This window comes from Choloepus didactylus, chromosome 6, assembly GCF_015220235.1.
Source record: "Choloepus didactylus isolate mChoDid1 chromosome 6, mChoDid1.pri, whole genome shotgun sequence".
In the NCBI taxonomy this organism is placed as follows: domain Eukaryota; kingdom Metazoa; phylum Chordata; class Mammalia; order Pilosa; family Megalonychidae; genus Choloepus; species Choloepus didactylus.
The window spans coordinates 126,299,771-126,317,397 of NC_051312.1; the positions used below are offsets into that span (position 1 = coordinate 126,299,771).

General features: G+C 38.4%; 2 protein-coding genes across 3 annotated transcripts in view; one reads left to right on the top strand and one right to left on the bottom strand.

The window, feature by feature from the left end:
• RDX (radixin) overlaps positions 1 to 17,627 on the bottom strand; it is a 152,276-nt gene that overhangs the window by 61,188 nt on the left and 73,461 nt on the right. For both annotated transcript variants that reach the window (XM_037841375.1, XM_037841376.1), the window contains exon 10: positions 7,263 to 7,393. In XM_037841375.1, coding sequence (XP_037697303.1) covers positions 7,263 to 7,393 — 131 coding nt within the window. The remainder of the gene's footprint in view (positions 1 to 7,262; positions 7,394 to 17,627) is intronic.
• On the top strand, positions 8,607 to 13,406 carry LOC119538441 (nuclear fragile X mental retardation-interacting protein 2). The gene has a single exon (XM_037841374.1). It carries the CDS (start codon positions 8,657 to 8,659, stop codon positions 10,736 to 10,738), a length of 2,082 nt encoding a protein of 693 aa, XP_037697302.1. The 5' UTR covers positions 8,607 to 8,656; the 3' UTR covers positions 10,739 to 13,406.

Sequence of the window (17,627 nt, forward strand, 5' to 3'; positions counted from 1 at the left end):
AGACAAAGAAATGCTGAGAGAATTTGCTAACAAGAGACCTGCCCTACTGGAGATACTAAAGGGAGCCCTACAGACAGAGAAACAAAGACAGGACAGAGAGACTTGGAGAAAGGTTCAGTACTAAAGAGATTCGGTATGGGTACAATAAAGGATATTAACAGAGAGAGGGAAAAAATATGGCAAACATAATCCAAAGGATAAGATGGCCGATTCAAGAAATGCCTTCACGGTTTTAACGTTGAATGTAAATGGATTAAACTCCCCAATTAAAAGATATAGATTCGCAGAATGGATCAAAAAAAATGAACCATCAGTATGTTGCATACAAGAGACTCATCTTAGACACAGGGACACAAAGAATTTGAAAGTGAAAGGATGGAAAAAAATATTTCATGCAAGCTACAGCCAAAAGAAAGCAGGTGTAGCAATATTAATCTCAGATAAAATAGACTTCAAATGCAGGGATGTTTTGAGAGACAAAGAAGGCCACTACATACTAATAAAAGGGGCAATTCAGCAAGAAGAAATAACAATCGTAAATGTCTATGCACCCAATCAAGGTGCCACAAAATACATGAGAGAAACACTGGCAAAACTAAAGGAAGCAATTGATGTTTCCACAATAATTGTGGGAGACTTCAACACATCACTCTCTCCTATAGATAGATCAACCAGACAGAAGACCAATAAGGAAATTGAAAACCTAAACAATCTGATAAATGAATTAGATTTAACAGACATCTACAGGACATTACATCCCAAATCACCCGGATACACATACTTTTCTACTGCTCACGGAACTTTCTCCAGAATAGATCATATGCTGGGACATAAAACAAGCCTCAATAAATTTAAAAAGATTGAAATTATTCAAAGCACATTCTCTGACCACAATGGAATACAATTAGAAGTCAATAACCATCAGAGACTTAGAAAATTCACAAATACCTGGAGGTTAAACAACACACTCCTAAACAATCAGTGGGTTAAAGAAGAAATAGCAAGAGAAATTGCTAAATATATAGAGACGAATGAAAATGAGAACACAACATACCAAAACCTATGGGATGCAGCAAAAGCAGTGCTAAGGGGGAAATTTATAGCACTAAACGCATATATTAAAAAGGAAGAAAGAGCCAAAATCAAAGAACTAATGGATCAACTGAAGAAGCTAGAAAATGAACAGCAAACCAATCCTAAACCAAGTACAAGAAAAGAAATAACAAGGATTAAAGCAGAAATAAATGACATAGAGAACAAAAAAACAATAGAAAGGATAAATATCACCAAAAGTTGGTTCTTTGAGAAGATCAACAAGATTGACAAGCCCCTAGCTAGACTGACAAAATCAAAAAGAGAGAAGACCCATATAAACAAAATAATGAATGAAAAAGGTGACATAACTGCAGATCCTGAAGAAATTAAAAAAATTATAAGAGGATATTATGAACAACTGTATGGCAACAAACTGGATAATGTAGAAGAAATGGACAATTTCCTGGAAACATATGAACAACCTAGACTGACCAGAGAAGAAATAGAAGACCTCAACCAACCCATCACAAGCAAAGAGATCCAATCAGTCATCAAAAATCTTCCCACAAATAAATGCCCAGGGCCAGATGGCTTCACAGGGGAATTCTACCAAACTTTCCAGAAAGAACTGACACCAATCTTACTCAAACTCTTTCAAAACATTGAAAAAAATGGAACACTACCTAACTCATTTATGAAGCTAACATCAATCTAATACCAAAACCAGGCAAAGATGCTACAAAAAAGGAAAACTACCGGCCAATCTCCCTAATGAATATAGATGCAAAAATCCTCAACAAAATACTTGCAAATCGAATCCAAAGACACATTAAAAAAATCATACACCATGACCAAGTGGGGTTCATTCCAGGCATGCAAGGATGGTTCAACATCAGAAAAACAATCAATGTATTACAACACATTAAAAACTCGAAAGGAAAAAATCAATTGATCATCTCAATAGATGCTGAAAAAGCATTTGACAAAATCCAACATCCCTTTTTGATAAAAACACTTCAAAAGGTAGGAATTGAAGGAAACTTCCTCAACATGATAAAGAGCATATATGAAAAACCCACAGCCAGCATAGTACTCAATGGTGAGAGACTGAAAGCCCTCCCTCTAAGATCAGGAACAAGACAAGGATGCCCGCTGTCACCACTGTTATTCAACATTGTGCTGGAAGTGCTAGCCAGGGCAATCCGGCAAGACAAAGAAATAAAAGGCATCCAAATTGGAAAAGAAGAAGTAAAACTGTCATTGTTTGCAGATGATATGATCTTATATCTAGAAAACCCTGAGAAATCAACGATACACCTACTAGAGCTAATAAACAAATTTAGCAAAGTAGCGGGATACAAGATTAATGCACATAAGTCAGTAATGTTTCTATATGCTAGAAATGAACAAACTGAAGAGACACTCAAGAAAAAGATACCATTTTCAATAGCAACTAAAAAAATCAAGTACCTAGGAATCAACTTAACCAAAGATGTAAAAGACCTATACAAAGAAAACTACATAACTCTACTAAAAGAAATAGAAGGGGACCTTAAAAGATGGAAAAATATTCCATGTTCATGGATAGGAAGGCTAAATGTCATTAAGATGTCAATTCTAACCCAAACTCATCTACAGATTCAATGCAATCCCAATCAAAATTCCAACAACCTACTTTGCAGACTTGGAAAAGCTAGTTATCAAATTTATTTGGAAAGGGAAGATGCCTCGAATTGCTAAAGACACTCTAAAAAAGAAAAACGAAGTGGGAGGACTTACACTCCCTGACTTTGAAGCTTATTATAAAGCCACAGTTGCCAAGACAGCATGGTACTGGCACAAAGATAGACATATAGATCAATGGAATCGAATTGAGAATTCAGAGATAGACCCTCAGATCTATGGCCGACTGATCTTTGATAAGGCCCCCAAAGTTACCGAACTGAGCCATAATGGTCTTTTCAACAAATGGGGCTGGGAGAGTTGGATATCCATATCCAAAAGAATGAAAGAGGACCCCTACCTCACCCCCTACACAAAAATTAACTCAAAATGGACCAAAGATCTCAATATAAAAGAAAGTACCATAAAACTCCTAGAAGATAATGTAGGAAAACATCTTCAAGACCTTGTATTAGGAGGCCACTTCCTAGACTTTACACCCAAAGCACAAGCAACAAAAGAGAAAATAGATAAATGGGAACTCCTCAAGCTTAGAAGTTTCTGCACCTCAAAGGAATTTCTCAAAAAGGTAAAGAGGCAGCCAACTCAATGGGAAAAAATTTTTGGAAACCATGTATCTGACAAAAGACTGATATCTTGCATATACAAAGAAATCCTACAACTCAATGACAATAGTACAGACAGCCCAATTATAAAATGGGCAAAAGATATGAAAAGACAGTTCTCTGAAGAGGAAATACAAATGACCAAGAAACACATGAAAAAATGTTCAGCTTCACTAGCTATTAGAGAGATGCAAATTAAGACCACAATGAGATACCATCTAACACCGGTTAGAATGGCTGCCATTAAACAAACAGGAAACTACAAATGCTGGAGGGGATGTGGAGAAATTGGAACTCTTATTCATTGTTGGTGGGACTGTATAATGGTTCAGCCACTCTGGAAGTCAGTCTGGCAGTTCCTTAGAAAACTAGATATAGAGCTACCATTCGATCCAGCGATTGCACTCCTCGGTATATACCCGGAAGATCGGAAAGCAGTGACACGAACAGATATCTGCACGCCAATGTTCATAGCAGCATTATTCACAATTGCCAAGAGATGGAAACAACCCAAATGTCCTTCAACAGATGAGTGGATAAATAAAATGTGGTATATACACACGATGGAATACTACGCGGCAGTAAGAAGGAACGATCTGGTGAAACATATGACAACATGGATGAACCTTGAAGACATAATGCTGAGCGAAATAAGCCAGGCACAAAAAGAGAAATATTATATGCTACCACTAATGTGAACTTTGAAAAATGTAAAACAAATGGTTTATAATGTAGAATGTAGGGGAACTAGCAGTAGAGAGCAATTAAGGAAGGGGGAACAATAATCCAGGAAGAACAGATAAGCTATTTAACGTTCTGGGGATGCCCAGAAATGACTATTGTCTGTTAATTTCTGATGGTTGTAGTAGGAACAAGTTCACTGAAATGTTGCTATATTATGTAACTTTCTTGGGGTAAAGTAGGAACATGTTGGAAGTTAAGCAGTTATCTTAGGTTAGTTGTCTTTTTCTTACTCCCTTGCTATGGTCTCTTTGAAATGCTCTTTTTTTTTTTTTTTTTTTTTTTTTAACTTTTTTTTTCATACAGGTGATTTGAAAAAAGAAGGGAAAGTTAAAAAAAAAAAAAAAAAAAAAAAAAAAAAGATGTAGTGCCCCCTTGAGGAGCCTGTGGAGAATGCAGGGGTATTCGCCTACCCCACCTCCATGGTTGCTAACATGACCACAGACATGGGGGACTGGTGGTTTGATGGGTTGAGCCCTCTACCATAAGTTTTACCCTTGGGAAGACGGTTGCTGCAAAGGAGAGGCTAGGCCTCCCTGTATTTGTGCCTAAGAGTCTCCTCCTGAATGCCTCTTTGTTGCTCAGATGTGGCCCTCTCTCTCTGGCTAAGCCAACTTGAAAGGTGAAATCACTGCCCTCCCCCCTACGTGGGATCAGACACCCAGGGAAGTGAATCTCCCTGGCAACGTGGAATATGACTCCCAGGGAGGAATGTAGACCTGGCACCGTGGGACGGAGAACATCTTCTTGACCAAAAGGGGGATGTGAAAGGAAATGAAATAAGCTTCAGTGGCAGAGAGATTCCAAAAGGAGCCGAGAGGTCACTCTGGTGGGCACTCTTATGCACACTTTAGACAACCCTTTTTAGGTTCTAAAGAATTGGGGTAGCTGGTGGTGGATACCTGAAACTATCAAACTACAACCCAGAACCCATGAATCTCGAAGACAGTTGTATAAAAATGTAGCTTATGAGGGGTGACAATGGGATTGGGAAAGCCATAAGGACCAAACACCACTTTGTCTAGTTTATGGATGGATGTGTAGAAAAGTAGGGGAAGGAAACAAACAGACAAAGGTACCCAGTGTTCTTTTTTACTTCAATTGCTCTTTTTCACTCTAATTATTATTCTTGTTATTTTTGTGTGTGTGCTAATGAAGGTGTCAGGGATTGATTTAGGTGATGAATGTACAACTATGTAATGGTACTGTAAACAATCGAAACTACAATTTGTTTTGTATGACTGCGTGGTATGTGAATATATCTCAATAAAATGATGATAAAAAAAAAAAAAAAAAAAAAAAAAAAAAAAAAAAAAAAAAAAAAACAAGATGACAATATTGAAGGATAGAAAGTTCTTTATATAAACAAAAATATTATATATTAATCTAAATATCACAACTTAGATGTGGTCAGTTACTGCATTTGAGTGAAAATTTACCATAAATTACAAGACAATCATGCAGATTTTAGGACAGTCTGGGAAAGCTTTATTACTAGAAATTAAAAAAAAAAAAAAATACAGATTGGATGTCCTTTACATATCCTTTGCTTTAAGATGACTGATATGAAATTATGTCTTGGTAAGGATGCTCTATATTGTTTATGTTCTATCTTCCATATATTCTTTAGTGCTTCTTTACTTGAGTAGTTTTCTGTATGTAAATCATTAATATTTTTATTATACATCCTAAATAAGATTAAAAGACTTAGTAAGTAGCTGTTATTCTCATAAAACGTGTTATGTAAATGTAAAAAGTGCTATCGATCTTTTTTCTAACATACTCTAATACATACCAGATTTTTTACAGCATCCCCTCCTCTAAGAGTACTGCTTATACCATTTATATGACCTTTATACACATTAAGTCACGTCATTAATATTTAATATATCTTTTTTTTGCCAACTCTATAGATTGTATGTATACTCCCATGTGTGCTATGTATTTGTACTTCTAGAATACAGCAAAGTAGGCACTTCATACATGTTTGCTTTAACTGATGAAAAACAGCACCAGAATGGTAGCAAAAGCATCAAGTTAGAATTCAGGAAACAATTCCTGTCCTGAGTTGTGAACTTCAAGCAAGTCCCTTCACTACCCTAGGGCTTTCTTTAAACAGTTGCTAGGTCTTTTCTCAGCTCTGAGAAAGAGGCTTCCAAATGACTCAGAATAAAACCCAGAATTCTTCTGTTTCTTCCTTAGAAATGTTATTTCCAATCTTGTAACTGGAATGATAAACCACTTTGTGGATTAGTAGTAATATTTATGACTTCCCCATCTAGCTAGCCATTTACACATTATTTCACCGACTACTCAAGAGCATCTACCTACCAAGGCAGGCTGTGTCAGGGATGAAATTAAACCTGAAATAAGACTATTGGCTATTCCCAATAGAACTAAATGGCTAGTTCAATTAGTTGTTAGGAAAGTAAGTATTAATTCTAGTGTAAATACATAGATAGTTTACCTTTTATGTTATCCCCTAAGGATATCCACTATTAAAGAAGGAGTAAAACATCTTAATTTGCTCAATACCTTTTTTCTTTTGTCCTCCCCACTATTTGTTGTTTGCAAACAGTATAACCTAGAGTTACTTAATATAAACAACACTTTATAAATCCAATGTATCCTTCCTATACACTGCAGCGTTTTGGTACATATTGCCTAGGAAGTAGGTTCTTCCAAACATGTCACCAAAAAGTGAAACAAAAAAACCCAAAACACTCTGTTTTGTGTATTTTCTAACATAGTGAAATCAAATCTTTTTCAGGGGTTGAGTCCAAAGTCAGTTTTTAAAGTTTATCTAGCCAAAATAGCTTAAAAAGTCTTAAAGTACTTAAATGTTCATAAAATACTATCTAAATGCTTTTGTTTAAATGCCATAAAGTACTGAATGTGTTTTTGTTTATGAAATCCTAAACAGTAATAGATATAAATTAATATATTCATTTACATTATATAAGATTATACATGCAACATATTTGAGTGTTTAAGTAAATGGAAGAGAAAGAACACATGAGCAGTGTATAGTTAAATCGGCCTCAGCTAAACATGTATATGATTTGACTCCATCAAATATAAATTTATCAAAATTAAATGGAATTATCCTATATAAGACAAATAATATTTAAATGTAAGAAAATACTACTACTAAAAAACAGAACAACTTTGAATCCATTTTCAAAAAGAAATTTTTACCTTTCTGGGCCTTCATTGTCTGTTCTTCAATTTGCCTCAGACGTTCCATTAATTCTTCCTTTTCACGTTCTATTCTTTCCTTTTCCTTTTCTGCTATTTCTCTTTTCTTCTTTTCATTTTCTAATTGTGCCCTTAAAAGCAATTGCATTTGCTTTGTTACAAATTAATAAACAGAAATATTATTCATGTGACACCTGAGAACTAACTATAAACCAGCTAAGAAGAAGCCACAGCATAAATACTTTAACAAGTCTTTATTACATTCAGTTGTGTTCAAAATAGTGTATGGTTAAAAATATAGGACTATGCTTTACACACATACAAACATACATATGCACAAATACACATTACTGGGGTCACAATGAAGATAAGGAATGACTGTTTATAAAAAATATATGTAAGACAGCCATTTTAGGGAGATTCTCAAAGGACAAGTTTACAAAATTATAAGGGAAGTTTAACTGCCTAATCTATCCCTGTGTGCAAGGTAGACTTGAATGAAAAAAAAAAAATCAGACTTACAATTTGTATATTAATGAACCTTGGTAAAAACTATAAGCCAGCAGAAAAAAGTTAACTGCATAGTTGCCATGCCCAAGAAAATCCTCCTGTAGCAGAAGCCCTCCACTGGGGGAAATAACAAAGCCTTGGAGGGAGGACACAACAGCAAGTACCTTAACAGTAAAATAACCTGGGAGGGCAACAATTTTCAACATTAAAAGTGAATTAATACATGTTTCATTTCTTGGGTAGTACCTATTTATGCCCCGATACAAGATGACAAATCAGGTTTATCTCCTTTGACAATTCCATTAGAATGTTAACAGGTGCCCAATGCTGTTTAAAAAAGATCATCAGAGCTCAGTGGGAAAGAATGCCTCGATCATTTAGCTGTATCTGCATGGGCCTTTTAAAGGCCATTTCTTTTAAATATAGCCAAATTCATTCACCAAACATCCATCGAGTACCTACCATGGTTCAGACTCTATGTTGGGGGCTAGAAATACAAATATGAGTGAGAAACAGATGAGAAACTGGATTAATCATCAGATAACATTGTCTACTTAATTACACCAGTATCTCTAAGTTTAATGAATACTAAAATCATTACTTTAATAAGAAAAAAAATTTTTTTACTAAAAAATCTTTTTATTTCATTTCAAAAACTTAATCTGAATATGCCTAAATACGCCATAAAAAGACATCATTGCCACACAGTGTCAAGTCCAAATTTCAAGCACAAAACCATGTAGTTACTAGTCAAACTTATCATCAAAATTTTATATTAAAGTTTTTATTTTCCTTATTCTATAAACCTGAATTTAAAAATGCATGCGAAGATCCTGACGGTGCAGCAGCCCGCAGCCTCGGCCAGGGAGTCCCAGCCGCTTTCAATGGAGGAGAAGCCCGGCCAGCCACAGCCTCAACACCATCACAGCCACCACCATCCGCACCATCACCCGCAGCAGCAGCAGCAGCAGCAGCCGCACCACCACCACCATTATTATTTTTACAACCACAGCCACAACCACCATCATCACCACCATCACCAGCAGCCTCACCAGTACTTGCAGCATGGAGCCGAGGGCAGCCCCAAGGCCCAGCCAAAGCCTCTGAAACATGAGCAGAAACACGCCCTCCAGCAACACCAGGAAACGCCGAAGAAGAAAACAGGCTACGGTGAACTAAATGGTAATGCTGGAGAAAGAGAAATATCTTTAAAGAGCCTGGGTTCTGATGAAGCTAACCCTATTTCCAGGGTCCTCAATGGTAACCAGCAAATTGTAGACACTAACCTGAAGCAGACCGTGAAGGCCAGCACCTTCGGAAAAGCAGGAATTAAAACCAAGAATTTTATTCAGAAAAACAGTATGGACAAAAAGAATGGGAAGTCTTATGAAAATAAATCTGGAGAGAACCAATCAGTAGACAAGACCGAAGTTGTAGCAATTCCAAATGGTGTTGTGACAAATAATTCAGGCTATATTACTAATGGTTATATGGGCAAAGGGGCAGATAATGATGGCAGTGGATCTGAGAGCGGATATACCACTCCTAAAAAAAGGAAAGCCAGGCGCAATAGTGCCAAGGGTTGTGAAAACCTTAATTTAGTGCAGGACAAAATAATGCAACAAGAGACTAGTGTCCCAGCTTTAAAACAGGGACTTGAAACTTTCAAACCTGACTATAGTGAACAAAAGGGAAGTCGAGTAGATGGTTCTAAGCCCATTTGGAAGTACGAATCTGGGCTTGGAGGAGCAAGCCGAGGAAAACCCACTGTTGGTGATGTGCTGCGGAAGAGCTCCGATGCTAAACCTGGTGTGAGCAACAAAAAGTTTGATGATCGGCCCAAAGGAAAGCATGCTTCAGCAGTTGCCTCCAAGGAGGACTCGTGGACCCTATTTAAACCACCCCCAGTTTTTCCAGTGGACAATAGCAGTGCTAAAATAGTTCCTAAAATAAGTTATGCAAGCAAAGTTAAGGAAAACCTCAACAAAACTGTACAGAATTCTTCTGTGTCTCCATCTTCATCTTCATCCTCTTCATCATCTACTGGGGAAACTCAGACCCAATCTTCAAGTCGGTTATCCCAGGTTCCTATGTCTGCGCTGAAATCTGTTACTTCTGCCAGTTTTTCTAATGGACCTGTTTTAGCAGGGACTGATGCAAGTGGGTATTCTCCAGGGGTTCAGCCACTGCTCACTACTGCTGCTAATACTCCCATCTCTTCTGGGACTGATTCAGTTCTCCAGGACATGAGTTTAACTTCAGCAGCTGTTGAACAAATTAAGTCTAGCCTTTTTATCTACCCTTCAAATATGCAAACTGTGCTGTTGAGCACAACACAAGTGGATCTGCCCTCTCAGACAGATCAGCAAAACTTGGGGGATATCTTCCAGAATCAGTGGGGTTTATCATTTATAAATGAACCCAGTGCTGGCCCTGAGACTGTTATTGGGAAGTCATCAGATCATAAAGTAATGGAGGTGACATTTCAAGGGGAATATCCTGCCACTTTGGTTTCACAGGGTGCTGAAATAATCCCCTCAGGAACTGAGCATCCTGTGTTTCCCAAGGCTTATGAGCTGGAAAAACGGACTAGTCCTCAAGTTCTGGGTAGCATTCTAAAACCTGGGACTACTAGTGAGAGTGGAGCCTTATCCTTGGAACCCAGTCATATAGGTGACCTGCAAAAAGCAGACACCAGTAGTCAAGGTGCTTTAGTGTTTCTCTCAAAGGACTACGAGATAGAAAATCAAAATCCTCTGGCCTCTCCTACGAACACTTTGTTAGGCTCCGCCAAAGAACAGAGATATCAGAGAGGCCTAGAAAGAAATGATAGCTGGGGTTCTTTTGACCTGAGGGCTGCTATTGTATATCACACTAAAGAAATGGAATCTATTTGGAATTTGCAGAAGCAAGATCCCAAAAGGATAATCACTTACAATGAAGCCATGGATAGTCCAGATCAATGAAGGGTAGCAGGATCAGACTGCCTATTCGTAACCTTTCTGCAGCATTAGAGCCACCGTTCATGGGGGACACGAGGCTTTTATGCTCCTAGATCTTCAACGCAGCAGAGGAACCATAAGTAGAATCACAGGATAATATATACAAATATATATATATAAATATATATAGTTATTTAAAAAAATGGCAACTGAAAGTAATTAGACTTCTTAAGGAATCAAAATTTATTTCAAGAGACTACACAAGGTTATTTAATCTCCGGTACTGAATAGTGTTTTTTTTTTGTTTTTTTTTTGTTGTTTTTTTTTTTGTTAGTTTTTGTTTTTAAGAGTGAATGCAAGTGATTAATACAGACTTAACAAGTGTGGTTCTTAAGTTTCTGCTGTCATCAACTTGGGCAACAAATGACCCACTGGAAAGGCAAATCCACTTAAAAGATCTCTGTATCTTGTTCTGTGACTAAAGTGATACACTAATCATGGGGAACCCAGAATGATTTCACCATTTTCCCCACTCCTCCCTTGATCTTTTGGTTTTACTTTGAACCCTGCGAGAATGCTGGATAAATGCCTTGAAATTTGCAGGGGTGTATTTTTTTTTTTAGCAACTATGATTTGCATGTCTTGCCAGGAGTTAAACAGCCTCTGTAGGGTGTCGGGGAAGTACTTTTCTTTCCTTTTGTTTTTTGTGGGATAGGGATGGGGGAGGGCATTGATGTTCTACAATTCTGGAATAGTTGGTGGTACATAGTTCACTTGGTTTCGGTTACACATTGGACTTTTACAACTGAAGAATCCATGAATGTCATTTAAAGAAAAGTTGCAGAACAAGCAATTGGCTTAGGTGTTCAATACAAAAAAAAAAAAAAAAAAATACTCCTGTTCCAATATTTTAATATAATTGTATAACTGGGAGCAAAAATATATTCTGCTTTTCAGCTGTAGGTGCTCCAGACTTGCTCTCTGTCACTAACACTAAATGTGCTGTTTTCCTTGTATTTTCATCAAATAGCTAAAGAGAAACTTCTGTACCTTTCTGTAAATTCTTTCCCTTTTAATTTCTCAGAAAAATCTAAAAGGGGAAGGAAAAAACAAAAGCCCATGAGAACAAAAATTTTTCATGGTTTTAGCCAAGAAGGTAATAGATCCTGCCTATAGAAGGTGTGTTTTCATGCAAACTATACCCCTGAGCTTACTAGCTTTGAATTTATCTTAACAAATGTATTTTATTACTAGAGCAAATGGGTTTTTTAAAGGAAAATAATGTGAACTTCTGGAAATTTTTCTCTTAGGCAGAGAAGAACATAAACCCTGTCATTTCATCACATTTCCATCCTGTTGCACTGCAGCTTGTGTATAAGCATGCGAAAATAAATTTTTTTGTGTGTGCAGAAACTAAGGGTCCAATTTAAGATTGGGTGATGTTAGTGGCATAAAAACAAGTTCTCTGGCCTGACATAGCATCACATCACACACAGAGAAATTAGTATATCCATGTATGTCAAATACAGGTTAAAATAGCAGGGCATTTATATAGAGAGGTGTAAACTTCTAATAAAAGTAGACTGGATCCCCTGTGCTATTATGGGGAGAAAGTAACTACTTTTGTTCTACCCCTTTGCTTAAGAAATGTCCAGTTTTCAGAGAGAGTAGCATGGCTGGGTTTTCTTACTTTGTTGGTTGAGGCTTTTAACTAGTAGTTTGTGAAAGAAGCTGTTGGACTCAACATAGAGTAGAGAAATTAAAATTACCTTTCAAGTCTGGATTTCTTCTGCCCTGCTTAGATTTTAAAAGTGTAAGCATGGATTGCCAATTCCACTTGATGTAAACAAAACTTTTTATACCTAATATATATAATAATTTATTCTTACTGTATCAGTCCAGGTTCAGAAACTTGTGGTAGGCCAGTTCCAGATAGTTTCATTTCACCTGTAAACTGTATCACTTTTACTGATATTGTAATTTTCAAATGTATAATATGTTTACAGATGTGCCCTGCATTTAGTCTGCCTTGTTCCTGTTTTGATTTTTGTTGAGTCTCCTGCCTGCTTGCCAAAAGCTAGGATGCTTCAGGCCCATGTACAATTGAAAGCAGAGGCATCCTTGAGCTTTAAAGCATTGAACAAACTGGAAAATGCAACATACCACATACTGAAGTGAAAGAAAGAAGTCTGTGTTTTTCTGTTTTTTAAATAAAAATTTTCAAAAAGTTAAAAAAAATTTCAGGTTGATTAAAGGAGAAAAGAGGCTCCAGTTTGTTTTATAGGTTTTAAAGTTCTGCTGTGTGTTCAATTGCCTTGTATAACCACTTGTCGCCTTAGGGCCAGGTTCCCTCCCCCCCCCCCCCATCCATTTTGCTTCCTGGAATTTTAAAGCTCTTCTGGCTCACAACTCACAAGAAACTTTTCTGGGGTTTGTGACATACAGAGGTTGAATGAATATATATTTTATAAGGAATTTAAAAAAAAAAAAAAAGCTTCCATCTGAATTGGGCTTTTTGATTTAGAAGCAACATTTATTTTTTAAAAAATCTTTAAAAAGTTGTGGCTTTCCAGCTTCCCTTCCATCTCCCTCAGGCCTCCATGTTCAGAAAAGGTAAAAAAGAGAATGTATCCCTTCTCTGTCCAAAGGTTTTTGAGAGTCTCACTTCTAAATAAAACAAAGCAACAGTTCATTCTGAGTTTTCCACTGAAACTTTCTTGATTATATGGCTAGAGGTATATAGTTGGGAATGTCTCCTTAACCTTCTGGGAACCCTAGTGCTCCATCATATTAACTGTCAGTATTTTTGGGGCATTGGGTTAATGGGCTTAATTGCCTAGGTACAAGCAGGACTTTGGGACAGGTCTCCTTTGTGCTGTGTTGTAACACATAACTACTTGTCGCAATCTTTCTCCTTAGGTCCTCACACAATTCCTTACAGAGCACTTATTAAAAAAAAAAAAAAATCTTAAAAAAAAATGCATGCGAGAGAACCTAAGATGGTGGCTAGGTGAGACAGGACAAAAAAAAATCTCCGTGAAAAAATACTAGAAAAAAACCAGAAGGAGATCCAGAGTACCAGTTTCAGTGATGCGCCAGTTGGATGAGGCCTCCTAGCACCACAGGGGCCATATACGTGGTGTAACCAGGAGTCTGCATTCTGAAATGAGCGAGTAAGCTGGCTGGAAGACCCACAGCCTTGCTGCGGTGTGGGGAAGCTAGGGGTTGGCGGCTGGAGACAAACTGGTTCTTTAAAAAAAAAAAAAGGGAAAAACCCAGAAGCGGCTGCAGTTGCTGATGGTGGAAACCGCGCAGCGAAACACGACAGGATCAAGCTGAGCCAGCCTCTCGGTGTCAGCCGTGGAGGATAGCTCGCAGCAGACACCCTCGGGACCGGGGAGTGCAGGGGAGAGCCGGAGGGAGGGAGAAGCCCCGCGGCTTGTAGCTGGATCCCCAGAGGGCTGGATAAACTCCTGCCCGGAGCCGTGCCCACAGCCCAGAGCCCCGCCAGTTGTCCCGGAGCTGGGAAGGAGGAACTGTGTGAAGAGAGGGGATTGTGGAGATGCCCCATTCAACCATTTTTGCATCGGGCTGAGAACGCCCCAGCATGGCAGGGCGGCCCGGGGCTTCCCTTGAGGGATGGTGCACAGTTGTGACGTAGCACAGCCTTCCCTCAGCAGAGGTCCTGGAGGATCACGGCTGGGAGGGGGTGCCCACTCGGAAAACCCAGGGACGCTGCTCCAAGTCCATTGGTTTGTGGGTCAGCGAGAGAGAGGGTCTGGGATGGATCCGAAATGAAGGCTTAGACTCTTGTGACGGCCCTGAATCTCCAGGAGCACCTGGGGGGATTGAATATTAAAACCGCCCTGCCTCCCTGGCCACCCGGACACACGCCCCACATTCAGGGCGGACGGCTCTAGCAACACACCCAAACTGAGTTCACCAACTGAACCCCACAACAATCATTTCCCCACACACTGCGGGGACAAGGTTGCGGAGACCTGACTTGAGGAGTATAGGTGACTCACAGACGCCACCTGCTGGTTAGCTAGAGAAAGTGTACGCCACCAACCTGTGTTTCTGAGAAATTAGATTGGCTTTTTTTTTTTTTAACAACTCAAAAGAACCCTATCAAGCAAAGCAAATGCCAAGAGGCCAAAAACAACAGAAAACCTCAATGCATATGATAAAACCAGATGATATGGAGAACCCAAGTCCAAACACCCATATCAAAATATCAGAAGACACCCAGTTCTTGGCTCAATTAATCAAAAAACTACAATTGAGGAACGAAAATGTGGCAAAGGATTTAAAGGACATGAAGAAGACCATGGCCCAGGATATAAGCGACATAAAGAAGACCCTAGAAGAGCATAAAGACACTGCAAGAGTAAATAAAAAAATAGGAGATCTTATGGAAATAAAAGAAACTGTTGGCCAAATTAAAAAGATTCTGGATATTCACAATACAAGATTAAAGGAAGCTGAACAAAGACTCAAAATCCTAGAAGTCCACAGAACAGAAAATGAAAAAACAAAAGAAAGAATGGAGAAAAAAATAAAAAAAATCGAAATGGATCTCAGGGATAAGATAAATAAAATAAAACGTCCAAACTTAAGACTCATTTGTGTCCCAGAAGGGAAAGAGAAGGGTAAAGGTCTAGAAAGAGTATTCAAAGAAATTGTTGGGGAAAACTTCCCAAACCTTCTACACAATATAAATACACAAAGCATAAATGCCCAGCAAACTCCAAATAGAATAAATCCAAATAAACCCACCACAAGACATAATCTGATCAGACTCTCAAATACTGAAGAGAAGGAGCAAGTTCTGAGAGCAGCAAGAGAAAAGCAATTCACCACATACAAAGGAAACAACATAAGACTAAGTTGTGACTACTCAGCGGCCACCATGGAGGCGAGAAGGCAGTGGTATGACATATTTAAAATCCTGAGAGAGAAAAATTTCCAACCAAGAATACTTTATCCAGCAAAACTCTCCTTCAAATTTGAGGGAGAGCTTAAATTTTTCACAGACAAACAAATGCTGAGAGAGTTTGCCAATAAAAGACCTGCACTACTCCAGATACTGAAGAGAGCCCTACCGACAGAGAAACAAAGAAACTAGAAAGAGATATAGAGAATTTTAACAGACATACATAGAACCTTACATCCCAAATCACCAGGACACTCATTTTTCTCTAGTGATCACGGATCTTCCTCCAGAAGGGACCATAGGCTGGGACATAAAACAAGCCTCAATAAATTTAAGAAGAAAAAAGAAAATTGAATATATTTGAAGCACATACTCTAACCACAATGGAATACAAATAGAAGTCAGTAATTTTTTGAATTGTAACTCCACTATTTACTTCCTACATGATATAAAATACACAAACTCTAAGGACAAATCAGTGGTTCTGAACTCAACATAAAATATGTAATTTTTGACAAGAACTATATAAAGGTGGGGGAATGGAGGAGTATAGGAACATAGTCTATGTGTCCTATAGAAGTTAAGCTGGTATCAAAGAGAAATGGGGGAGGGGGCAATGGGGAGTTAAGAAAAAATGAGTGTAAGGTTGCTGTTTGAGGTGAAGGGAAATTTCTAGCAATGGAGGGTGGGAAGGTGATAGCATTACAACATTCTAAATGTGATTAATCCCACTAATGGAATACTAGGGAGGGGGTGGAATGGGAAGATTAAGGCTGTATATATGTTTCCACAGTTGAGAAAAAAAAAAAAAAACAATCTAAATAGACAACAATTGAATGCCAAGGATGACCCTGGATAGGATCGGACGATGGAGGACAGGAGGCTCAAAGGGACATAGTTGAGACATAAGGAAAAGGAAATATAGAATGTAAGCTTTGTATCATTGTTGACTCTCTGGTACTTCTTAGCTGCGCTTAATGGGATTGCATAAAAGAATGTTCTTGTTCATGGGAATTGTATATGAGAATTATAGTGTTTGTTCAAGGAGGTGTGCAGCTAGCTCTCATATGTTCAGAAGACCGAGCAATAGACGATGGATGATAAGGAGAGAGGGAGGGAGGGAAAAAAATAGCAGTGGGACAACATGTTAAAGTTTGTGGATCGGGGGGTATCGGGGGGGGTCAGGGAATGCTGGAGTTCTGTGTATGGGGATTGTATGGTTTTTGCAACTGTTCCTATAACTTTAAATTTATTCCAAAATAAAATGTTAAAAAAAAAAAATGCATGCAGGTCCAAGATAATCATCTGCCTCTAGCACAGAAAGAGGGTCCACCTTTGGGGCAAACAATTAGTGTTGTCACAAGTCAGTAAGGGCTAACCTTCTAGCACACCAAACAAAAACATGAAGTCTAAGAGTAACCAGACCTCTGCACTTGTTCAATGAATCCTCACAGCATTTAAAAACCTATGATCTGGAGCTCATCCATGCAAGGGAAGCCCCACCTCTGTTCCCTACATGATGCTTTCTCAACAGCCAGGAAGGAGAGCCACCCCCAGAAGCACATTCATCTCTCACTCCCTATCCTATTTGAATCTACAGAGCATACATGGGCGAAGAAATTTATGGACTTGGAAGCCCCCACCCCTTGAGAAGGCATAAGTAATAGAGGCTTGAAGGAATGAATTTTCCAGTTTCCCAGGGCAAAACAAGGGCCTGGTGGCCCCCAAAAGTCTACTGCCCTTTCTGTGTACTTTAGAAAGCTGCAACATTAGGATGTCCATGAAAACAAAAGCACAATATTTTCTACCACTAGGATACCTGTAATTTTAAAAATGGAAGATAAGTGCTGGCAAGGATGCAGAGAAATGGGAAGGCTCGTACATTACTGGTGGGAATGTAAAATGGTGCAGCCACTATGGAAAACATTTTGGTGGGTCCTCAGAAAGTTAAACATAGAACTACCATATGACCTAGCA